Here is a 24864-nt window from a genome sequence, read left to right as displayed (position 1 = left end):
AGGTCAAACTTAGTTACTCTTATAAACCTATATTTATATATCATACACACCAAAGAGCAACCTCTATCAATACAAATAAAATGGAAAAACCGACCGTTGGATGAGATTATTATAATAAATTATCAGTGTGGTAAAAAATTTAGCTAATTTCACCATATTTTCAAATCCGATTGAATCAGTCAACCGTATTCATGGCATATAGAATATATATATATATATATATATATACATATATATATATATACATATATATATATATGCACATATTCTATATAGAAGTATGAGAACGTCCAATTTCACCATAAGCCAAATTACAACAAAATTACATTCACACAAAGAGACACACACACATATAATGATGGTGTGGCACACTGAAGATTTCCAAATATATGTGATGGGCCTTCTAGACATAAACTTGTAAAAGATGTTGCAGATTCCAGTTCAAGCTGAACTGTCTTCACTTAAATTGCCATAACTCCTTCTAGAAAAGTCGGAATCACAAACCGTAAAATTCTTCAGAAACTAGACACATGGGGCTTTCCGTGCATATATGGTACATCTCCTAATTCTATTCGAGAAGTACCCAGTAATTCAGCAAAGTTCAGTTCTAGACATGAACTTGTAAAAGATATTACAGATTCCCGTCCAAGCAAAACTGCCTTTAAATTGCCATAACTCCTAGAAAAGTCAGAATCGTAAACCGTAAAATTTTTCAGAAACTAGACACATGGGGCTTTCCATGCATATAGGGTACAGCTCTTAATTCCATTCGAGAAGTTCCCAGTAATTCAGTGAAGTTAGGTGTTCTGCACAACAGTTTCTGTGTTGCAAATTCTCGTTCAAGCTGAACTGCCTTCACTTAAATTGTCATAACTCCTTCTAGAAAAGACGGAATCGCAAACCATAAAATTCCACCGAAACTAGACACATGGGGCTTTCCGTGCATATAGGGTACAACTCCTAATTCCATCCGAGCAGTTCCCAGTAATTCAGCAAAGTTAGGTGTTCTGCACAACAGTTTCTGTGTTATTTATATAATATTTTTTGTTTGTGGGCTTTTACAGGCCGGGCCTAACGGGCTTTTCATAGGCCCAGTTTCAAACCCCTAAACCAAGCCCGGCCCTCTACCCACCGGACCGGCGGGCCTCCATCGGTCTACTTGATCCGCGCAACGAGTTGTCGGTCAATAGTAGTCTCTTGTAAATAAATAAATAAAAATAAAAAGGAGTGACTCTTGCCATCTACAATTTCATTTTCACAATTTAAGCTGCTATCATTTTGCTCGCCACTAACAATGAAAATTCATAAATAGAAAAGAATGACTAGAAGCAACCCTAGTCCATGGCTCCCAAAAATAAGTGCCATCACTGTTGCAGAAAGAAAAGGGACAAAATTCTACTTATTTCAGAAACGTTCTTAGAAGAGAGAAATATATTGGAAGCAAAGTATTGAGATTGCCAGGAGGGTTGCAGAAAGCACAATGAGCTGGAAACAAGTTCTTAAGGGGAAAGTATTCGAAGCAAAACACCATAAACGTCTACACTGACGTATGAGTTTGTCAATGGTTTAACTGAAAAGAAAAGAAAATAAAATAAAAGGGAAATTGCTTTATATAAACAATAACTTGTTTTCTTCTCCAACATAAATAGGATAAATTAATTTGAAGGTTTAGAAAATATCCTGCTTTCCAGCAACGAACCAAAAGCTTGAATAAAGACCTCACAACACAAACTAACTCATAATTAAATAACAAATTGCAAGGAAGAATTGCAAAGCAATTGACAGATTTCTTTTTCTATTTACTTTTCAACAGTCACATATCAATACTTTCAGCAGCCTAGGCTACAGCTGATAAAAAGATACTGCAGATTTAGAAGTGCAATATTACAGACTTGCAGTAAATACCAGCAAACCAACTGGAGAATTAACAACTGCACAAGATGGAACCAGTGGAAAAGAAACTAGTAGGCACATTTTTCACCCAGCAGCAATGTACTGATTATCACAATTACCCCCTCATTCCTGGTGTTTGTTCACTTCTCAGATCTGTCTTGAAGAGCTGAGGGCACTTTAAAAGGCTTCATAGGTTTTCCCAGAACATTCAAAACCCCAACTCGCTTCAACTCTTTTGCTGTAATAATGGAAAATGCAAAAAGGAATGTGAGATAGGTTTCATGCTTTTTCCACATATTCAAGGTAGAAGTATACATGCATAATTAAATAGATGCTTAAGAACTTGATATGCAACCACTACCTGACTACAATGGTTTCTGCAACAATAGAAGGAGTGACTACGTAGCAGTTGGGATATGAAACATTATGCTTTCTATTATTTCCAGGTAGTTATAGTGTATAGAAACTAAAAGAACTTCTGCTCTCCAACTCCAAATATCATCATCAATGCATCATATATGGAGTTATGATTTTGTAAACATGTAGGAGGGTAGGGAATAAAGCGACAACACAGTTTGAAAACCAAAACCAAACATAATGTAATCTACCCAAAAAGTTTGATCACTATTCACAATACATAGACATCTGCAGGCTAACTCACACTATTCACTATTCTCACATTTAACAATGAATACAGCAGCCTACATGTGCAAGCTGCCTAGCTAAAGTTTGCAATTACCAAGACTCACGTACCACGTGCTTCTACCAATTTAGAGACTCACTCATGCTTTCTATTTGGTCGCGGTTCAAACATTAGCAGTAGTGCTGCTAGAGTGATCAATGTGCTGCATTTTGCACAGAATGTAACCAAATATACATACCATGTGAAAGGCAGGCATCCAAGCAACAAAAAAACTTTTTTAGTAATTTCCTTTAAAGGAGAAAAGAAAGCCATTTCATCAAAACTGAGTGTGTATCCCTATCGACACTCTTTTATTCTTTTACACAAACAACATTTAAAGAAGATTATATCAGCTATCAAACCAGGTGAAAATATTTGAAAATTTTGACAAACCATATACCAAATACTGAAAACATCATCAATAGTAATAAAATAAGTGAATTAGCTAATTCGCACAACATTGGTAATTTTTGAAGATCACTAGATTCTAGTACAATATTACGTACAATAAAAAAATTACATACAAGAATTCACAGGGGAAGTAAAGAAAGTTGGTAGATAGGGCAAGAATTTACATGTAAAGATCATGAAAGCAGGTCATAAACTTTCCTAATCAATATTCTTTTGAACTTTCTCAAAATCATTTATAGAAGGAAAAAAGAATTCCAAAATTTAGAACACGAGAATAAAGCATGAACCTCCATCTTTTAGTGTTTTCCAATACAGTTCTTCCTTGCATATTTATATGATAAAAAATAAAATTAAATAAAAACAATTTTTGTATTACCTTCCTCCAGTGAAAGCTGAATTGACCTCTTTTCCAACTCAACCGCATGTCTGCTTAGTTCAACCGAGGAGAGTGACCGAAGCACTGAACCATGAACATTATCAAAGGGCAAACCAATGTGGACAGAATATAAAGCAATATAAAATGAAATGATAAGGTGGATTTTCTCAATTTAAGACATACTCTTGAGATAATCCTCATGGTCTGATTGGTCCAATTTCCTCAATAGCAACTGCAGCTGATGAAACCTCTCTTCCCAATGCAGATTTTTAAGTCCCTTTGAACTACCCAATGAAGGGGTCGCAGAAGCAAGGGGTTGGCAAGTGGATCCTACTGGTGCTCCTCTTACATCAGATTTACTGTGTGGCAGAGAAACTGATGGTTTTCCAGGAGGGATGGCTGCAGCTTCCCTTGGAAAAGGTGCAAACGCCGGAATGTTATGAACTGTTGGCTCCTTAGTTTGGGATATGGGTATGCTGCTTGCCTCTTGGTGGCTATTTATCCTCAATACCAGACAATCAGCCTTAATGCTCGCATTATCATTAGCAAAATGAACTTTTGGCTCCTTTGTTTTGGATACGGGTCCGGAGCCTGCCTCTTGGTGGTTAACTATCCTCAATACCTCACAATCAGCATTAATTCTTGCATTATCATTAGCACAATGAACTTTTGGCTCCTTTATTTTGGATATGGGTCCAGTGCCTGCCTCTTGGTGGCTAACTATCCTCGACACCTCACAATCAGCATTAATGCTTACATTATCATTAGTAAACTGAACTTGTGGCTCCTTTCTTTGGGATATCAGTACGCTGCTTGCCTCTTCATTGCTAAGTTTCCTCAATACCTGACAATCGGCATTAATGCTTGCATTATCATCAGCAAAATGAACTTCTGGCTCCTTTGTTTGGGATATAGGTCCAGTGCCTGCCTCTTGGTGGCTAATTATCCTCAACACCTCACAATCAGCATTATTGTTTGCATTATCATTAGCACTGTGAACTGTTGGCTCCTTTGTTTTGGATATCTGTCCGGTGCCTGCCTCTTGGTGGCTAACTATCCCCAACACCTCACAATCAGCATTAATGTTTGCATTATCATTAGCACTGTGAACTGTTGGCTCCTTTGTTTGGGATATCGGTCGGCTGCTTGCCTCTTGGTTGCTAAGTTTCCTCGATGCCTGACCATCAGCATTAACGTTTGCATTATCATTAGCACTGTGAACTGTTGGCTCCTTTGTTTGGGATATCTGTCCTTTGCCTGTCTCTTGGTGGCTAATTATCTTCAACACCTCACAATCAGCATTAACGTTTGCATTATCATTAGCACTGTGAACTGTTGGCTCCTTTGTTTGGGGTATCTGTCCTTTGCCTGCCTCTTGGTGGCTAATTATCTTCAACACCTCACCATCAGCATTAACGTTTGCATTATCATTAGCACTATGAACTGTTGGCTCCTTTGTTTGGGATATCGGTCCGGTGCTTGCCTCTTGGTTGCTAAGTTTCCTCGATGCCTGACCATCAGCATTAATGCTTGCATTATCATTAGTACTACTTCTGACTGCGTCAGCTTCTGATTTCCTGCGAACATAGACAAGATGCCCATTTGCAAAAGTACTACTGGGGGGTTGCTGTTCCGGAGGGATCATCTGGCACTCAGATAAAGGTCTTTTGGTGCCAGAAACTCTAGGGGAATTACTATTAGGTATCTTATCCTTCAATGGAGAAGAGCTCCCAGCAGAGCCGGGCACTGGAATTCTTTTGTCATTTTGCACATCTCTTAAAACTGTCTTCTTTACAGGAACTGACAACTGCTTATCATGACTAGACAACTCGGCCTCAGCAGTTCCAAGCCCATATTCATTGGTTTTAGAATCTATGGTATGCTGAACCATCTGAATATATTGACATAGCGATGGAAACAACAGTCAAATTTAAAAATAAAAACAAATGAATAAAAAGTGGCTTCAAATATCAGAGGTTAAATCAAATGAAAACTCATAATCATAAAAATAAACCACAGAGGACAGCTCAGTTTACATAAGCTCTACAGAGCATGACAAACCAAGAATGTCCTAAGCTTGCTAAAGGGGATCACTCAAACACATAGCTAAAACGACTGGTAGTAACCTAACGTAATTCTAGAAGTAAAACACAACAAATATTTCACTCGAACCATTTCCCTCAGTTTTCTTCTTCCTAATTTGGCAGGAAAACTCTCAAGTTTGGCATTATATTCTAAAAGTACACTCCGAGAGTTCCCTAACTAACTTACATAGACTATCGAAACTCAATGTCATAAAATACCAATTCAGCTAGCCAATTACCTATATTCAGACAAACAGCTACTTAAAGCCTAATAGATGATTAAACAACTACGAGATTAAATTCAACATAATCATGCAAGAAAAGGAAAGACCATAATCACTGCATTCTCACATAAATCCAACAATTCCGAGGCATGAATTCCACCAAGATCAAAAATTAATGAGCACCCAATTCATCAATTTCACTTTGGAACAGAAATTCCTAACCGAGACAGATTCTTACGCAATTGAGATTAAACCATGGTCTATAACAAAAAAAAAAACACCTAAATAGGGCGTCTGAGAAGTATAGTAATTGATACAAACAATAGTAGAAGCAAAAGTAAGATTGGACCCAGAAAAGAAAGAAAGAAATTGATTGACAGAGAAATTAGAATCGACCATGATTGAAGGGAAGAGAGGCATCACCTTAATTAGCTCATTTCATTGGAACCGTTTGTGCAAAAGAAAAGAGGAGACGGGGGGGTTTCAAAAGCCTCGAGCTTTGGCTCTAAATCCCCTCTTTAATATGTCAGGAATTTGTTGTTTAGTCCCTCCGTGGAATCTGATTTGTTTGAAATTGGTCCTACAATGTTTTGATATTTCACGGATTACCCCAGAACTGGCAGATGTATTACCTTTCTCACCTTTTCTCACTTCTAAAATAGAGGCCAAGGCGTGAGAAGATTACAAACACTTGGAGAGTGAATTTCTACTCAACTGTTATTGAATTTAAGTTGGGTGGTTGAGAATAATAAGACTATTAAATTTATTCTAATCGTTAAATTTAGATCCAATGACAATTGAGCTCAAGTGCTCACTAAGTAAAGAATCCACTCAATATGTGAACATGACAGTTAGAAACTCTGACATCATTAAAACTTTTTATGTTAGTTTGATTTTCTCTTAATTAAGACCTGAAATTGGGGACTGTAAATCGGTTTGAGTTCAGCTTGTTTTTAGCTCTTTCAACTCGTGTTTGTAAAGAGAACATGTCAATATTAAACTTTATAGAAAAATCAAGCTAATCTTAAACTCTAGTATATTTGGTTCGTAAACCTCGTGTATAGTTTGTAATTTTTATGAACCAATTTGAATAATTTCATATCCGGCTCGTTTGCAAGAATTAAGCTCTAATTGAATATTCAAAACAAGACTTTTTTTGTTTTTGATCAACATGGGAATTCATTCATCCTCAATAAAGAACTACATCAAGGAGTATATAATGGCCTCATTAAACCCTACAAAACCATAGGGAAGAGTACCACACTCCATATCAAAGACTTAATGACATAACTCAATGAATTAGATCGTCGACTAGAATTGGATTTAGCCAATCTGGTGTCATTCTCCACCAATAAGTAGGGAACAACATAGATAGACCAGCTCTGGCCACACAATGAGCAGCCTTATTATCCTCTCTAGGGATATAACCCCAACTACAAGACTGAAAATGACTCAATAGAATCTTGACTTCCTCTACTAATGCTCCATCCGGGCTGAAATCCTCCTGTGGAGAGTTAAGAGCTGTAAAAATGTTCTGAGCATCACCTTCAATCTCCAAATGTGAAAACCCCGCTTGAAGACAAAAATGCAACCCATTTATTAAGGCTAAAAACTCACAAGTTTGCAGGCTCAAGTAACCAATCCCTGGTGCTGCCAGTACACCAACGCAGGCCCCCTCCTCATCTCTGCAAACCGCTCCGGTGCCAAAGACCCCCTGATCAGCCATCAGCGCACCATCAACATTTAGTTTAATTGCTCCTGGCCTTAAGATATAAAAACTTAACTAAAAAAAATATATTTCTTTCATTTAATGTACCAATAATTACTTTTGTAGTTTTGTATATCTATTTTATGTAAACCTTTCTAATTTTTTCAATACCATATTTAGACAAATTTAAGATCTAGCAAAGCCAAGTCTAATTCGCCACAATCAAGCTAAGCTAAATCAAGTTCAAGCTTGAAAAGAAAAAAAAAATCAATCAAACCGAGTGGAGGTTGATCTTGCAGAAGACATTACTTCACCACGGCTCAAGCTTTAAACAACATATGAGCCAAGCTTAATCGCCTTGATATTTGTCTTGGCTCGACTCATTTACGCTACTACCTATCTTACTAGTAAGTTATTATTTATGTAAATCAATACCTGAAAAGAAGAAAACAGTTTTTATTTTCTCTTTACTATTTACTTTGCTAAAAGAATCTTTAGTAGACTCTCTATTTTGACTCCTTAGCTATTTTGGAGAGCATGTTTAGCTTTTTATATATTTTAGCAGCTGCACCAGACTCCTAAATGGCTATCCATTATAACTTTTAGCTATCTCGCTCCTAAATATCTCGCTCTCGATGAGGCTCTCTATAATTTATTACATTCCTTTTGAGTTATTTTATGTAATTTTTAAATACATTTAAACTATTTAACCTTCCTTCAAAAAATAATATAAATTCAAAACTCACTACAATAGAGAGCGCTGATACATAAGTATTTCTAAAGTGACTAGCCAAAATGACTTTTTAGCTACTTTGGCAAAAATTTGACCTAAAAATAGCTAGCATTACTAAAAATGCTCTAATTGCTATATATTTTACATTTTCACCCACTCACTTCCAGGCAGTTGATTAAATACAAAAGTGTAAAAAAATAAAAAAGATAAAAAATAAAATAAAATAAAAAAGTAACTGATTAGGCGCCAAATGGCCAAGGCAATCTTTCATTTGGAAAACGAATTGAAATTAAAACCACATTATTCACCTAAGAGCAAATGCCATCGCTATTCTGTACATCCAGTCAGACACCTTCCAGTGATTCAACCAATATATAAAAGCTTAAAGAAATTCTGGATCTGAAACGTCAGAAATATACTTACATTGAAACAATTTATTTCAAATGTGCACCGTATACAAGGAAAGAAGAAAGTTCAAGCATATCCGAGAAAGAGAGGAAGGAAGAGGGAAGCAGGTAAATAGTTGGGTATGCATAAGCTTGTCCACAAGTTCACAGCTCTATGATAGTGTGTTCTTGCTTATTCACACTCCCAAAATGGAATCTACAACTGCCCGTATGTCTCTGTGTCTTAAGAAGACTTTTTACTCCGCATTACTAATGTTACATGTCCACATTAAAAAAGAAAAAGAATCCCAATTCAATAAATATAAAAACACGAAATCAAGTAACATGTTATGCTCCTGGTGGGTTCCCTAAAAGTCGCTCTACTGCAGCATGGACATTCCCGGAAGTGGCTTGCAATGCCCTGATATTCTCTTGAGTATCGAAGAAACCCATTTCTTGAAGTTGTGACAGCTGAGTTGCAAAACGTTCCTCCGGTGGTACTGCAACATATACAAAAATTTCAGAGACAAAAAAAGGTGTGGCCGTTCTATTTCCTTCATCAAAACCGGAAACTTTCTTTTTATGAATGCAAGCTTTGCATTAAACTGAGTTGAGTTGATAACCCTACCATTGCTGACTGGTGCAGCCAAGCTACCAGCTCCAAGACCACCAAACATGTTCATCAGCATCTCCAGTCCAGCACCATTATTGGGGGTTCCTGATTATACAAAAAATATATATACATATTAGCAGGAAGTTTAACCCAACGAGAGAAAATGCCAAGGACTACATATTATAAACAGTATCTTCTTGAATCTTTATTCCCCAAAGTACCTGTAGCACCACCAGTCTGAGTTGGATCCCTGAAAAGAAAGCAGCAAATGATTAGTGGTAGGGCAAACATTATGAAAGGTATACGAAAGGTATATGTTACTCTGCTTGTTCAAGTTAGAGAATTCAAACCATATGATGAATTTGACAACTCAACAATATATGGAACTAATCCAAGGGATATGAAAGAAGGTTTACATGGATTTATAACAAATTTATGTAAACCCTAGAATGATTCTGTATTTATATACAAGTTTCTAGAAAGAAGAAATCATGGAAACCAAGTGGGCATAAAAAGATATATTCACTTACTGAGTTGATTGCTGTCGATTGGTCTGAGAAACTAGTGATTGCTGCAATGCAAGCATTTGCTGCAAGAGAGGGTAAAAAGTTGAAGATAACTGGTGTAAAATTTAGATTTGGAACAATTTCAATGTCCACAGCAGACAAAATGTTGTCAAGTTACATTTAACCAAGAATCAATTTTAAAAGGAAAAAAGAGGAGCATAAACCAGCAAAGATGGTATGTATGTTTGTGTCTCTGTGTGTGTGTGAGAGAAAGAGAGAGAGAGAGAGAGGCGGGTGGCTTTATCCCTTTGGATAAATTGCGGATGGTTTTATCCCTTCGATAAATTGTTATAGTAGAATTCCTTGGTGAGTTATTGCAAACTTCTGAAGAAAAATACCTGCATTGTCTCAGGGTTTGTTAACTGACGTAGAAGCTCAGGGTTTGTCAACTGACGTAGAAGCTCTGGATTTTGCATCATTTCTCTAAGTTGAGGGTTTAAATCAACCATGGCGCGTAGTTGTGGATTGAGGTTCAGGATCTGAAATATAAATAAATTTGGAAACATGAAAAGAACTTCAGTTGGGAAAACATTCACCTCCTCTATAAAGAAAATATTTTTAATGATAGTACCTGATTCATATATTGGGGATTAGAGAGTATGCTTTGCATCATCTGTGATATTGCTGGACTCTGCATGAGCTGATTCATTGCATTAGCATCTGGCATGCCACCCATCATTTGTTCCATTCCTGGAAGACCACCAAGACCTCCCAGACCTCCTAGACCTCCCAGACCTCCAAGACCGCCAATACTTGGTGCCCTCCCATCCCCAGCAGGAGTTGACCTGGGTGCGTTTGTTTGATTTCCTCCTGAGAATTTAAATTGTAATGTGAATATAGAAATTCGGTTGGCAGACTACACCTAACCAACTCTATAATCTATCCAAACCACACTCCTTTTAGGAAAAACTACACTAGTAAAGGACATAACTTTACTTTTTAATGATTTTAAGGGCCAACAGAAATGGATTGCAGGACAAACAGGTAAATTGAAAGACATTCCATGTACCACATCAAAAAGTTGAGTGGCCTTTATCATGCTAAAAAGACATGTAGGAACAGACAATGAAGAACATTGGTATTAAATTTCAAGATCCAGCCATAAATTTAGCATGGGAGTCTTAGTTTTTAAGGATTGGATTGTCAGGAAACTTTTGTGTTTAATTGCTATAGCTTTAATAGGTAATCTAAAAACGTAATTAGATAAGAAAAAACAAAAAGGAATAGCTCACCAGTAGTATTGCTCCAAGGGTTGGGAAGAGGGTTTGCATTAGGAATAGCAGAACCTGCAGTAGTTTCTGAACCGGTGGTTGAAGGGTTGTTAGTCCCATCCCTGGCCTGTGCCCCACCCTGATTCCCTAAAAGAGCAGCAAAGGGGTTTGCAGCCGCATCATTCCCAGCATTCCCAGTCATTGTGGTAGCGTTCAAAAATGGCTCCTGAACATTTTCATACATTCGTCGCAGCATGTTGAACCCCTCAGGCGAAGATTCAATATTACTCATTGCCCTGTCAGTGTTTCGCATCATCTCACGCATGAGTTCAGGGTTCCTTGCAGCTTCTAGTGTCTGTCTAAGAATACCAGGATCATTAAGTATATGTGCAAGCTCTGGGTTCCGGTCAATGATGTCACGCATTTGTGGATTGTTCATGATCAAGCCTCGCATCAACTCAGGGTTATTCATAAGACTCTGAATGGCAGGCGTATTCATTATATCCCTCATCATGTTCGGGTTCTGAGTTAGTTGCTGCTGCACTTGTTCAAATTCCGGAAGCCCACTCCCAAATAAACCACCAGGTGCTCCACCAGTACCAAGACCACCCAAACCCTGCCCAAATAGCAAAGATGCCCCAAGGTCGGGACTCTCAACCCCCTCGGAACCAACACCACGAGTAACACCAGCTGCAGCTGCAGTGTTGGGACTTGCAGAAGTAGCCTTAGCGGCGGGAGTAGCTGGTGTTGTTGAGGCACCAGGAGCAAAGGCACGAACCATGTGGACAGTATGATCTGCCTGCAAACCTTCAACAAAAGATACCAATAACTCATCAGAGACACTGAATCACCTACACGGTGTCTGGCTTATAGATGCACTCAAGCCATCAACAGCATTCAAATCCAACAATTTCACCCTACACACAAATTAGGCGTCTCTCTAAATAACACAGCAATCAAAACAGACAATCACACTCCACAAACATCCCCAAAGTATCAATTTTTTTTCAATTAGAAATTTGCATATTCTAAAGAAAAAATCGAAAATTATATAAAAACCACAGAAACCCACATCACAATCAACCCCAGATTCTATAAAAATAACAAAAACAATTAACAGCAAAACAAAATTGGGGGGAAAACTGCAATCCCAGAGAGTCAATCGAAGCTTACCATAACTTGTGAGGGTCTGGTCGTCCTTCAAAATCCGACCTTTGTAAATCAACCTTTGCTGATCAGCTGGAATATTACAATTCTGAGCCAAAATCGCCTTGAATGCCCCAACATCGATATCCAAAGCCGCCCTGACCGAAAACTTGGACCCATTAGAGCACCGAATATTAATCAGCTCTCCGCCTTCTCCACCACCTACTTTAGGCTCGCTTGAATCGCCCTCAACCCCCATAATTGAACCCAATCACCGATCCGAAAACCCTAACCCTAAAATATGAGAAACAATTGGAAACGCCTCTGGAGTGAAAGTGAAAAACAAAGAGCCCAGAAAGAATAGAAATATGTGTGAAATATGTATATATATATATATATATATATAAGATGAGAAATAAAATTAGGGGAAAATAAAAAGAAAAATTGTAATTTACAAATTAAGAAAGGAAAAGGGGAGGAGGGGGGTTGGGGAGGAATTAGAAATAAAGAGGAAGAAGAAGAAGAGAGGAGAGTATATGTGGGTTTGTGTGCCCAAGGTGAAACCCTTTTGTAAGAGAGAAAGGAAAAGTGAGTTTAGATTCTCTGCGGTCGGGTTCGCATATTCTACTCCGGTGAGGATTTGGAGTTGAAGTTGAACCCCCTTCTCAAGATTTCATTTTTATTTATTTATTTAGTTTCTAAAAAATATCTAAAAAAAACAAAAACGATGGCTCAACAATAGGGATTACAATACAAATTAAAAAAAATAGGTTGGACTTTTTAAATAATATTTTAGACTAAAATCAGTTTGCCCCCTCAAACTTTTGGTGCAAATATCAGTTTGGTCCCTGACCTTTTTTTTTAATCATGATGGTCCTTGAACTTCTATTTTTCATCACACGAGTCCAAAATTCAAATTTAGCTCGAATAGTGACGTCATATGCTGAGCTGGACCATACATCTGGGCCCACTTTCCAGACTTCGAAGGGCATAATGGACATTTAAACCCAATAATCTCAAAAAAAAAAAATTAGTAAATAATAAACCCCCCAAAAAAAAAACCCCCAATAAATAATATATGGGGCTTGGCTCAGATCAAAGTTTTCTGTCCCTTGGATCAAATCCACTTCCTCTGTCCCTGCTTCTCTTCTCCTCCCGCCGACGACGCCTCTTCTCTTCTCTTCTCTTCTACACTTGAAAATTGCAGAAATCTTGTTCACTTATCTGGGAGAAGGACCGTCTGATCTGGGTGGTTGGAGTCGTTGTCGATGGAGACGACGCGGCAGCGCAGAGCTAGGTTTCGGCGAGTTAGGCCTGGGCCAGGCCCTGTTCGATGGGTGGAATTTTGTTGTCCGGGGTGGTGGTGTAGACGGCCATGGTTGTAAAGAACAAGAAGACGAAGATGAACAATATCGTCGATTTCGTCATCCTCAAAAAACTCAAATTCAAGCAGCTCCAATTGACACCCGCCTCAAAAATCTCAAAGACTCCACTAATCGATTTCCCAAGGTAACCCATTTCTAAAGCTTTCATCTTTCTCTTCTAGGTTTCTTTCATTTTGGCTAAAGTTTCAATCTTTGGTTCTGGGTTTTTTTTTTTTTTTTTTGTGCAGGTTAGCTCAGTTATGGAATCTGGGTTCTGGACCTTTGTGGACTTTGCCAGTGGCTGAGTTGACTTGCCGGCGTGTTACTTCTTGGAGGTAGAGGAGAAATCTGGTTTTAATGGTGAAGGCAAATTGAATTTTGATTTTGATGATTTGGGTGGCGTAGCTAAAGTGAAATTTGGTTTTGATGGTTTGGATGGTGGTGGGGATGCCTCTGGAGAGTGCAGAGAGAGTGGGTTAGGGGAGATTCAGAGATGAGGAAGAGGAGAGAGAGTGTGTAGTAGGAATTGCTGAACTCGGCCTCCTCTGCTTCATCGGAATTGTTGTGCATCCTTCTCCACCGAACTGGGTTTTTGTTTTGGACTCTTGTTGTTCAGTTTGTTGTAATGGGGGACGAGCTTCAAGAACGACTCATTCTCTTCTTAGATTACTTACCCAAACCTTGATGAAGATGATGTCGGCACGAGCGGTGAGACCGGATCTGTGCAAAATGAAAGGCGATGGATGAGGGTGTGCGGTGACTGGAATCTCGGGCTTGACGGAGGACGGAGGAGGATAGAGAAGATTAAGAAGTTTGGGCTCTGGAGATATGAGAGAGAGGCAAAGTGAAACTAAAGGGAGAAAAAATAATAAAAATTAGAAATTAGATAATAAAAGAAAAAAGAAATTAGATTAAATTAGAATTATGGGGTTTATTATTTATTAATTTTATTTTTTGAGATTATTGGGTTTAAATGTCTATTATGCCCTTCGAAGTCTGAAAAGTGGGTCCAGATGTCTGGTTCAACTCAACATATGACGTCACTATTCGAGCTAAATTTGAATTTTGGACTCGCGTGATGAAAAATAGAAGTGCAAGGACCATCATGATTAAAAAAAAAAGGTCAGGAACCAAACTGATGTTTGCCCCAAAGTTTGAGGGAGCAAACTGAATTTAGTCCTAATATTTTTTAGTTGCTCACTAATTTTTACAGTTTTGTGATTTTGTATCTCTTTTTCAGTTATATATTATGTCGAACAGATGTTTACAGTTTAGCATTGAAGATAACGGATACTAGTGGATCAAGCAATTCATGGAAAGAAATACAAATGTCTTGTTCTTTCTTATAGCAGTTGTTTCTAACGAGCCAAAGAGAGCGTGTTTGATCTCTTAGGGGTGTTGTTCATATTCAAGATTAGAGATTAAAACTCTGAAAGAAAAAATAATGAATCTATTAATAAATTTGAAATTAAAATTCAATTTCCTAAATGATTTTTTTCTTTTTTCTTTTTGAGAAACTATTGTTCTTAAATCCAAACAAAGTGCTGAATTTATTTCGTCAACTCACTCTTTTTTTTTTAGTTGTGCCCCAATCAGTTATCATGGCTCAGAATTACACCATCTTGAAGTTCTCAATTTTTCACATACCTTTACGCCAATCTAACTACTCTATTCTACATCATTTATAGTTTCACTCCTAAGAAATAAAAACTTATCTTAACACTGCTAAACTTAACTCTAATGATGGGAATAATTTAACACAGGTAAAATTTTGATCATATGTATTTTTTTTTTTTTTGAGAATAAGTAACTTTTATTAAAATAAACTAGATTACATAAAACGGGATAGACCGGTGGTGGACAAGAATTCCTCACTCTCCTCCCTGAAACCTAAACCAGTTACGGGTCCGTCATGAATGACCTCCATGAGCCGAAAGGCCCCAACCCCTAACCACCTATATCACCCAACCTCTCGGGCTACATAGAATCCCGAGAATATCGATACTACCTTATAGACAACCGCTAGAAAAACCAACTCCCTCTTCCACACCGTGTCACAAAGGTACCAGACCAAGTGCACGGATCGCTCGTCAGCACATTGACCATAAGATAAAACCAACAAGAAACCTATTCGTCCCCAGGAAAGATACCACATCCATGGCACCTCAATTTGACCTAACCCTATCTCAAATGAGTAGGGACATACTACAGACCAAGAAAGCCTAACCAAAAGAACTACCTTAAACAAAAGCACAAACCAGCTGCTGCAATCCTCTTCTCTTTCTCCAGGTGTTCCGCCGGCAAACCACCACCATAAATCAATCCCTTCGAGCTCGCCTCGCCTAAGAACTGCAACCCACGCAACAAGCCACACCAAACCCCCTGCCTGTTTTCGGTGGGATCCAGGCCAAAACCACATACCCAAACAAAAAACCAGTAAGGAATTTACCGTACGCTGCCGCCTGTTTGCTTCCACCGGCTTGAGAGCTTGAAACCACTAATGAAAGCTCCACCGTCGAAGGCTCCGACTATCGACATAACGTAGATCAGTGACCAACACCATACAATCCATGGCATGTTGCCGCCACGATCTGGTTTCTGGCCACCTACTCCATGTTTGCGCCGTCGTCGATCGCCAAATGCCCATCAACCACGCTTGCGCTGCCGCCTGAGAGGAGAGACGCATCATACAGAGCCCAGACCAATGAAGAAAAAGCAAAACTTGAAGCCTCAAGACTCCACGAACCAGTTCGGCAACACCCGCCATTCATCAATGAGGCCAGAAGCCATGGTTGACTCGGGGTCGCCGCCGGACCGGTGCTAAAAAATCCCCTGTGTTTCCCAAACCTAGTGTCTATCTCCTGGTTTCGCAGAGCGTTCGAGAGCTTGAGAGAAAGAGAGTGATTATTGTTTTAGGACTGTTTTAGGAGCAAGAGTTTGCAAAAAGGCGGTTTAGTGGGACTGATCATATGTATTAAAAGTCCCACTTTATATAATAGGTTAAATTTAAATAACTATCTTAGTGGCCATCCAAGTAACAATTTTAAATAAACTCTTATGCTTAAATTTTACTAAGTATAACAGACAATCTATTTTACATTAACAGTGGGAATACAACTCACAATATTCAGTCTAATTCTCTCATGGATACCGAAGAGGGTACAGATGGATCAGAGCATGTAGCTTAATTTAAATTATAACAACTCATTGGCCCTCCATGTATATATTTACATGTAAGAAGTAAGCTTCGTGGCCTATCTTTGGGGGTTAACATTAAACCAAAAGCACCTACACTTGATGGAACATAATGAATTAAGATCCTATGGATAAAGGCTTTAGGGAAATATTCGTGGTCAAATTTAGTTAATGGCATCAATTTTTCTTTTAGGTGATTAATTCTCATCAACACATGTGAGGTGTCCAGACCTTTTCTAACCTTTTTTGATTGAAAATAGGTCAGCATTTTCATTAAATTTAGCAAGCAGTATAAAAATGAAACACCCCTATAAGATCTACATAAAGAATCATTCGTTAGAACCTCTTGAAAACCCTATTCTAAAAGAATAGCATCCCAACAAGTCTCTAGTACACCCACATTTTAGGAAATCCACGCACTATTATTCTAACAAAAACTAAGAAATCTCGAAGCAGACATGAAAGGAAACAACTAAGACACTGGTTTTTGCGACCCAAAACAAAATTTAAATTAAACTAGTCATAGAAGGTGGCACATCACCTTCCACCCCTCCCTCTGCAATAGGAGACTCCACTAGCAGAGCAGCCTTGCCCTCCCCGGCCATCTGCATAGTACCATGCTCATCAACAACCTCAGTATCCACTGCTTCAAGATTTGAATCAAATCTCAAAGCTTTTCCCCAACGCTTATAATTTCGTATCTTCTTCACTTCCTGTTCATCTGTAGTCTTAACCGTATTTTTGCTACTCTTGGGGCGCCCAATCTTCTTCTTCTTTGGTGAGACCAACAACTTACCATTCTTGTGTTGTAAAATCAAAGAGACACTCTCTCAACTTCAAGCGCCGAATCAGGAAGAGCTAAGTACTTCTTCCCAAACCGACTCAAATTGGTCACAGCCTTTCTTTTCTTCCCGACTGGCATCACTTGCATGGAGGAAAACTCCACCCTAGCAGTCTCTTTTCCTGTCTCAGTCGACATTGGGATCAAAGCCAACAACGTCGAGCCTGCCTCCTTCTGGATAACTGGAAGTGGAAAAACGATTTCAAACTCCCAGCAGATTGGATATCATTCATAACCGGGTCCAAAATTATGTGATTTCCCATCATCTTGGAGCTCATGAAACCATGATTTGTCAACGCTGCATGGCCTCCGATCCATTCCCAACGCACAAAGCCCATATGCCATTACCAGACGAACCCGACTCAAGCTCTAAATGAACCAGATCGGTACTCCCATTCCCAAGTCCTTTTTAGTCAACGAAGGACCAACTTATGTCCCCAAGCTCAAGGACAACCCCGCCATGGCAGTCGTTGGTGGTTTAGCCTGAATCTCCTCCTTCTCTTTGATCAAAATTTTGTCATAGCCTAGGGCATCATGAAGGAACAACCCACAATCACAACAAAACCCCTTAACTTTCTCATAGATGAATGTTAATTTTGGTCTCACCACTTGAGAAAACTCAAAGACCTTCCATATACGAATCTAGTGACAGACATCAAACACTATCTTGATTTTATGTTCTTCTTCTTTCCTTTTCAAGGCATTTTGATCCACCCGAATCACCCTCCCTAGCGACGAACCCACCATAGTGAGCGCCGTCTTGTTTCTCAGGGCAAGAGGAAGACCCTTCATGGCTACCCAGGTTTCCATCATATTCAGCAGCACTTCCTCCACCAGACTGAGCCCATCATATTCACCCACCAAGCATAGTATTACGATAGAACCAAGGGCCTCCATGAAAAATTCGATTATGCACCGCCTCATTCTCAAACTGAAACACAAACTGCTCACCTGCGTCCTGGATGGTAAGATCCGATCTGATATGCCAGATGGTGGATATGGTACTTTTAAACCCCGACAACTTTGCTTTCATCGCCAACAAATGGCCAACCATATACCAATGGCTATCCTGAAACACATTAGCCCCTGCAGCCCCCAGTGCCACCAGAGTCGAATCCACGTGGATTAGCGCCACCTCAGGACCATTCCCGACGTCTGCCATCGAATGGATAATTAGATCAGATGGAGAGATATGAGATTTTGGGGTTTTTGTCGATGTAGAAATGCACCGAGAAACCCTAGTAGAGACAGCTAGGTCGACCCCTTCTAACCTAGCAATAGTTCCGCTCCTAATTCAAATATTAATTTTAATTTAAGATTCTAGGTATAAAGATTGTACTTGAGCTTATTACTTAATAGTTGAGATTACTTTAATGCCGTACCCAAAAAAGAAAAGAATCATTTGTAATTTGTTTTTTAATACATTGTTTTTTGAGTAAAATGAGGTCAGCCCTTTATTGAAATTGAAAGATTACAACGAAACGATGTCAAACATCAAGAAAGAAATAAACAGTACGAAATGAAAAAGATGCGAAAATTGCATCGGAAATACAAGAATTAAAAATGCAAGAGCAACAACGTTGAAACTCATCGCTGATTTTACACTACGGATTGCAGCCGTGTAGTGAATTGAGTAGTAGGTGGTTTGGCTACCCATGCATCTCCAACGCACAAATTGACAAAAACCAATTTGGCACTGGAATGAGGGCACTCTCCCACCTAAAGATCGAAGCTGGCTAAGGGTGTCAGAACATGGCCATGTTGGCAGAAGATCTTTCACAAATAGGTACCATAAACTTGGGTCTCGAATCCAATACCAATAACGCCCAGGAGTCCCAAGCCATTCTAGCATTTGACACACAACACAACAAAGATAGCGTGTCGCATTCCAAATCCAAAACCCACCCGGATCCCAAATCCGGATCATGTTGCAGATTCCACCCGGATCCCAGATCCGGATCCAGATGCACAGTTGGCTCCGGGTTAGAAACAACAGACTCCCATTCCATTCCCACCGTCAGAACCACCGCTGACTCAATCCCATACTGACCGCCCCCAAGCGATGTAGAGACCAAGATGAAGAGCGAACCACCAGACCTGCAAGATCAAAATCAAAACCAATAGAACCAGCCAAATCTCAATTAGTTCCTGTCAACCCCCGGTTGCACAAGGCGGCGATGCCTCCACCTGAATAAACCAAATCGCCGCATTTTGCCACCTCTGTTAGCCAGCCACGGTGAACAACAACCAAAACACCACCACTGTCCCACGCGCCCCTCACAATATCCTCCTTCACCGGATCTATGTCAGCAGCCATCTGCACCGACAATCCACCACATTTCCATTGCCCAGACTTCGGAAACCCCAGGAGACAACCATCGCCGCCAACGTCCTCCGCCCGAGCAATCAAAACAAACACCCCACCACCACCACTGTGGAGAGCGACGAGAGTAAAGATAAATAGGCCGAAACCCATGATAGACTCCATGAATATGGAGTAGGTGTAGGAGCGGTGAACTCGAAGGACCGCCGAAATCCAAACCCTAACAGAGCTAGGTCGGGAGCTTTTCTATTTTAATACATTATTGTCTTCTCCTAAATATATATATATATATATATATATTAACCTAATGTCCGATCCACAAAGGAAAGTATATCGTTTACTATGATTTATATCTCTACTACTATAAAGGGAAGCCTAACTTTAGTGTCATAGGCTTCTCCAAAATTTTGGAACACCTAAAATACCCTTTATTTAATAAATTATCATATCAGTATTTTTTTATTTTTAAAGGTTAAAAATGTAAAACATATTTTTAATTTTAATTGTTAGATAAACATAAAATGAAAACAAACAAAATTAAATGAACAATCATAGTATCACATGTTACTCTCTTCAATTATCCGTGTAAACACGCAGGTTAAAGACTAGTATAAAAGAAAGAGAACAATACTATGAAAATTTTACTTTGGAGATCATTATGTAACCAAACACAAAAAAATTAATAATAATAATAATAAGACTACCTCTGGCCGGCCTAATGCTAAATTGCTAATAGAGGGGACCTATTTTTCTTAATTTGGTGTGTGGTTGTGGCCCTTCAAGCTTTATGAAACCATTTTCCCTCTAAGGCTCTGATGTGAGTCTGAAATTAAATATTTACCACGAGAAAAATAAATGCAATCAGAAAAAGAAGAGAAATTGCACCAACTAGGCCTCAAACTCCCATTGGTTTGAGGCAAGAAACATGAATTTCCAGTATACTAAAAATGGTGTAACAAATTCCTGATTGTAAACATGCTGGGGGAGCATCACTTCCCAATTGAGAAGCTGAAAATGGGGAGCACACACTGATTCATGGCCTGAGAAACCGTCATTATGTTTGTACCCGTAGCCAGCTGCAATGTTTATTTTTTGTTGGATGGGGGTTGCTGGTTGCATCTGCATTTATGAATTTTGTTGTGCCCCTTTGTTTTTTATTTTCTTCGACAAATCGATAACTAGGAGAAAGGGATTCGAACTTAGGATTTTCAATGTCAACACAGATGTTCTTACGATGCTACAAGTCCCTATGCCTGTGCAAGAATGTCGTCATGGTCGTTTCGAAATACAATGTTACTAATTTTGATCCTCAATAGCCTGATGTCACTATCCAAGCTAGTAACTGATTCTAACAGATTTTAGACTGACTAATAATATCCCACTCCTTATCAAAGTCCCATTGAACAAACTTTTTGGTACCATTTAAAAAATATTGGTTGCATCCATGAACAGTGATCCATGAGAAGATTGAGAAAATTTATATGCTGATGGTAATTGTAGCTAAGCTAGGTAGAAGAAAGATATAGAAAAAGAGTCTAGGAATCTTCCTGTAAAGATTGCTTCTTTCACTTGCTACAATCAACAATTCTTATAGGTTATAACACAATACAGTATAGTTCTATACTACATATATTGAGACAAACTTTGAAGAAAAGCTCAATTTAGAGATCACTCAAGAATAAAGAATCACAGTGAGTGTTTGTTTCACATGTTAAGGAATGTGCTCACATTTACTCATATGCTGCAAAAGGGAGTTTGCTTTCCTTTGAGCTCTGTTGGTTCCACATCTAGCCACCTCCACCAGATGCTCATACACACCATACTGAAGTGCAGCCAAAGTGAAAGACGAATTGTTCAATCCGAGCTCTAGAAGAACCGATGTAGCACATTCCTTGTTCTTGGGGGTTCCACTCTTGATAATTCCAACCAGAGTTTCAATGAAAGATAATCTCCCAATCTCGTTTCGACCCTCAGGATGTGATGCAAGGAGTAACAAAATTGAGAGGGCTTCATCAGTCATGCCCAAGTTCTTATCCTCAAGTAGATGAATCAAGGGTGGTATTAGACCTGCGTCAATGGCCCTAGACTTGTTGGCTTGGTTCAAAGACAAGTTAAATAATGCAGTGGCAGCATCCTTTCTACCTCTGGTTGTTCCATTCTGCAAAAGATCTACCAAAGGAGGAATTCCATTCAAAGTCCCAACAAGTACTTTGTTCTCATGGAGCATTGATAAGCTGAACAATGCAGCAGCAGAATTCTCTCTAGCTTCATCTGTTCCATGCTGCAAGATCTCAATTATAGCACGAATAGACTCTTTCCCTGCTATGAGTCTTTTGTTGGTCTCATCAATCGATAAATTTAGAAGAGCTGTCACTGTGTGTTCTTGAATCTTGGAATCTGGATGTGACAAGAGCTTAATCAACTGGGGAATCCCTCCACCCTTAGCTATCAGAACTCTATTCTCGGGATTCTCTTTAGAGAGCATTCGAATCTTAAAAATGGCTTCTTTTAAAACATCCAGCTGACATGAAGATAGATCATACACTAAGGAAGATATTTCCTCTAAAATTTCAGCAGTAGAGCCATCAGAAAATGCATTAGAATCCTTCTTGGGCAGCTCAAAATGATTCTTCTCACACCATTGCTGGATTAGATTCTTGAGAGCAAAATTTGGTGCTAGCGATACATGATCCAATGTTTGCCCCGTCTTTGGGCAGGTGTGGTGATTGGAACCCAGCCACTTTTGTATGCTTGCTCTTTCATATGTCTTTAAAAGAAGGCAGTGAAAACGATCTCAGATACCATATAAGTAAAAAATTTGAGAAAACAAAACTACAGTTGATCTTATAAAGCTTTTAGATTTTCTTTTGACATTTGATAAAACAAAACCACAGTTGATGCTAAAACCACAAATTTTAATCTTGGACATGAAAAAGCATGTGGTTCGTGAAATCGATCATCCGCTAAAATGTAAGAGTATTTTTAACTTTGTGCATTAGCTCCAACAACTAACAAAGATTTTACCTGTCCAGTTGCAACAATAACAGGATCAGTCATAATCTCCAACGTAATCGGGCATAGAAACTCATTGGGGATCAACAAAGACCGACACTGCCTCAGATTTCTCGTGGAAACAGGACCATCGAGCAAGAAGTCCTCATATATCCCTGCATTTTCTTTAAACCTTCCCAAAAGATCAGTGACCTGTTGAATGCTTTCAGCATTCTGCCTTGCTGATCTCCTTTTAGCTAGCTTTCTAACAGCTATTGTTTCCTCTTTCAAGTCTGCAATAGTGTGTAGTTCCAACTTGTTGGCTAGTCTTTCAAGTATCGCTTTATCTGCATTCCTGTCATCATTTTTCTTAGAGAACACAACCATCAGGTCCATTGCCAGCTCTATATCCTGTGTATCTGCCCGTTTCTTTGCTCGTTTGAGTTGCATTCGCATTAGTTGAACCTGAAGTTAGCAATTACATAAGCACGCTAGCACCGCCAAATGAATACCCTAAAAACTCATTGAACAAGATATCTTCTCCTACTTAACAGCATGTTATATGTTGCCAGAGTGTCATCTGATCAAACCTAATTAGATGAACTTTTATTCTCATTTGAACCTGTGATATCACATCCGCAGTCAAACAAGACAAACACATATGTTCTACAAATCAGAAATTAAAGCAAAGCTGGTGTTTGGTGAATGGTGTCTTTGTGTCGTACTGATTATCCATTTCTAAGAAGATCTACCCATACGAGTTAGATTGAACAATCACATTTCTGAATATGGCTAAAAGTTCAAAGGAAGTGAAATTACTTGCTCTTTGACTTCAATTGAGATCCCAAGCTCAACATAAGGGAAATGATCCAAAGCCTGGCTTAGTTTATCATAAACATCATGAAACCTTCCCATCATTGCCTCACTTTCCAGAGTCTATTCATATCACACAAACAAACAAGAAACTAACAAAAGCATTAATACATGATTATGATAAATAACCCATGAAAGTAATTCAGTGTATAACACAGAAGAAGAGAGATCACACTGACCAAGTATATCTTACTCCCACAGCTACAATTCTTGAGCAACTTCTTGGCAGAAGCAAGTGCCTTCTTCAAATTAGACAAAGAGCTCAAAGCCTGATTGGAGTAGTACTCCAACTCCCTTATTTCCTCCAATAGAGGCAGCAATAGCTTCAACCTTCTCACCAAGCTCAAGCACTCCTTCCTGTGAGCTCTTCGAAACCCCGAATACGATCCAACGGTCTCAATCACTCCCATCAATTCCTCAACGCTGCCGCCATCGCTTTCATCTTCACCACCACCACCAACATTCTTCTTCCCATGATAATGATCCCTTCTAATTATTCCCTCCATCACCATCTCCCTCTCTGCCATTTCCCACCAGCCTAGTAGCAGAACCTAACTATACACCTACAAAGACCTCCTTAAAGGGTCTTCATAAAACTTAAATATCTTCAATTCTCTCCGGAAAAAACGCTGAGTTTTCCCAGAAAGTAAGCCCCACTCATTAGCTGGTTGCTTTAGCTAGCTGAGAACAGTGAACTAAGTTTCACTTTTACCATTGGGTCCAATCATCTGCAAACCAAAGATCCTCACTTTACGAAACACGAATCCAAACAAAACTAGATCGTCTCCATCGAAATGAGGTGCGGGGAATTACATATCATTTTCATGTTTGTGTGGTACGTGTTTGGCGGGTTTTGTGTTTTTACTTAAAAAAAAGAAGGGGAGCTAGCCAAGGGGGTTTGAAAAACAGTTGCTTATGTTTTACTAGCTAGATGATACGATACATGCATGGGGGCCTGTGGAGGTTGACGCGGTTTATTGACAAAAATGACGCGCATTCACGTGCAGCGTTTTGGATTGGTGCTATTCTTTGCTGTGCTTACGGGTCCCGATCTGCCTTTGCTTTTGTTTTCTGGGGTGGCTGCCCTGATCTAAGACTTCACAATTCTATATTACTACAAGATTTTTGGGATGGATCCCACTGCGCTCTCTGATTTTCCTCTTGCTTTTCTTAAGACTGATTTTAGGGAGAGATAAATCAAACCAGTGGCCCAGTTAGTGTTGGAACTTGCAAGACTCCAAGTT

General features: G+C 39.1%; 4 protein-coding genes across 6 annotated transcripts; all 4 read right to left on the bottom strand.

The window, feature by feature from the left end:
- Positions 1 to 1764: 1764 nt before the first annotated feature.
- On the bottom strand, positions 1765 to 6224 carry LOC112171984. 2 transcript variants are annotated; one of them, XM_024309129.2, is made up of 4 exons: positions 6094 to 6224; positions 3546 to 5253; positions 3363 to 3446; positions 1765 to 2131 (listed from the first exon to the last, which is right to left on the bottom strand). In XM_024309129.2, the coding sequence occupies exons 2-4, from the start codon at positions 5251 to 5253 to the stop codon at positions 2034 to 2036; spliced, it is 1890 nt and encodes a 629-aa protein (XP_024164897.1). In that variant the 5' UTR covers positions 6094 to 6224; the 3' UTR covers positions 1765 to 2033. The 2 variants fall into 2 exon arrangements, with proteins under 2 accessions (XP_024164897.1, XP_040364678.1); XM_040508744.1 differs by having other exon boundaries at positions 3546 to 5267; positions 6094 to 6164.
- Positions 6225 to 6961: 737 nt separating this feature from the next.
- LOC112171394 lies at positions 6962 to 7396 on the bottom strand. Its single transcript, XM_024308586.1, has one exon. The coding sequence runs from the start codon at positions 7394 to 7396 to the stop codon at positions 6962 to 6964; it is 435 nt and encodes a 144-aa protein (XP_024164354.1).
- A 1111-nt stretch (positions 7397 to 8507) lies between these two features.
- LOC112170473 (ubiquitin domain-containing protein DSK2a) lies at positions 8508 to 12672 on the bottom strand. Of its 2 annotated transcripts, none has more exons than XM_040508338.1 (8): positions 12061 to 12672; positions 10909 to 11694; positions 10248 to 10486; positions 10015 to 10155; positions 9641 to 9678; positions 9332 to 9360; positions 9126 to 9215; positions 8508 to 8997 (listed from the first exon to the last, which is right to left on the bottom strand). In XM_040508338.1, the coding sequence occupies exons 1-8, from the start codon at positions 12290 to 12292 to the stop codon at positions 8846 to 8848; spliced, it is 1707 nt and encodes a 568-aa protein (XP_040364272.1). In that variant the 5' UTR covers positions 12293 to 12672; the 3' UTR covers positions 8508 to 8845. The 2 variants fall into 2 exon arrangements, with proteins under 2 accessions (XP_040364272.1, XP_024163547.1); XM_024307779.2 differs by having other exon boundaries at positions 9641 to 9699; positions 12061 to 12671.
- Positions 12673 to 21286: 8614 nt separating this feature from the next.
- Positions 21287 to 24491, bottom strand: LOC112174230 (U-box domain-containing protein 15). Its single transcript, XM_024311970.2, has 4 exons — positions 23800 to 24491; positions 23567 to 23683; positions 22781 to 23212; positions 21287 to 22523 (listed from the first exon to the last, which is right to left on the bottom strand). Exons 1-4 carry the CDS (start codon positions 24145 to 24147, stop codon positions 21468 to 21470), a joined length of 1953 nt encoding a protein of 650 aa, XP_024167738.1. The 5' UTR covers positions 24148 to 24491; the 3' UTR covers positions 21287 to 21467.
- Between the last annotated feature and the right edge of the window lie 373 nt (positions 24492 to 24864).

The sequence above is a fragment of the Rosa chinensis genome, chromosome 6, assembly GCF_002994745.2.
Source record: "Rosa chinensis cultivar Old Blush chromosome 6, RchiOBHm-V2, whole genome shotgun sequence".
In the NCBI taxonomy this organism is placed as follows: domain Eukaryota; kingdom Viridiplantae; phylum Streptophyta; class Magnoliopsida; order Rosales; family Rosaceae; genus Rosa; species Rosa chinensis.
Note: the sequence above shows the minus strand (reverse complement) of the source record. Positions and strands in the feature narration are given on the sequence as shown.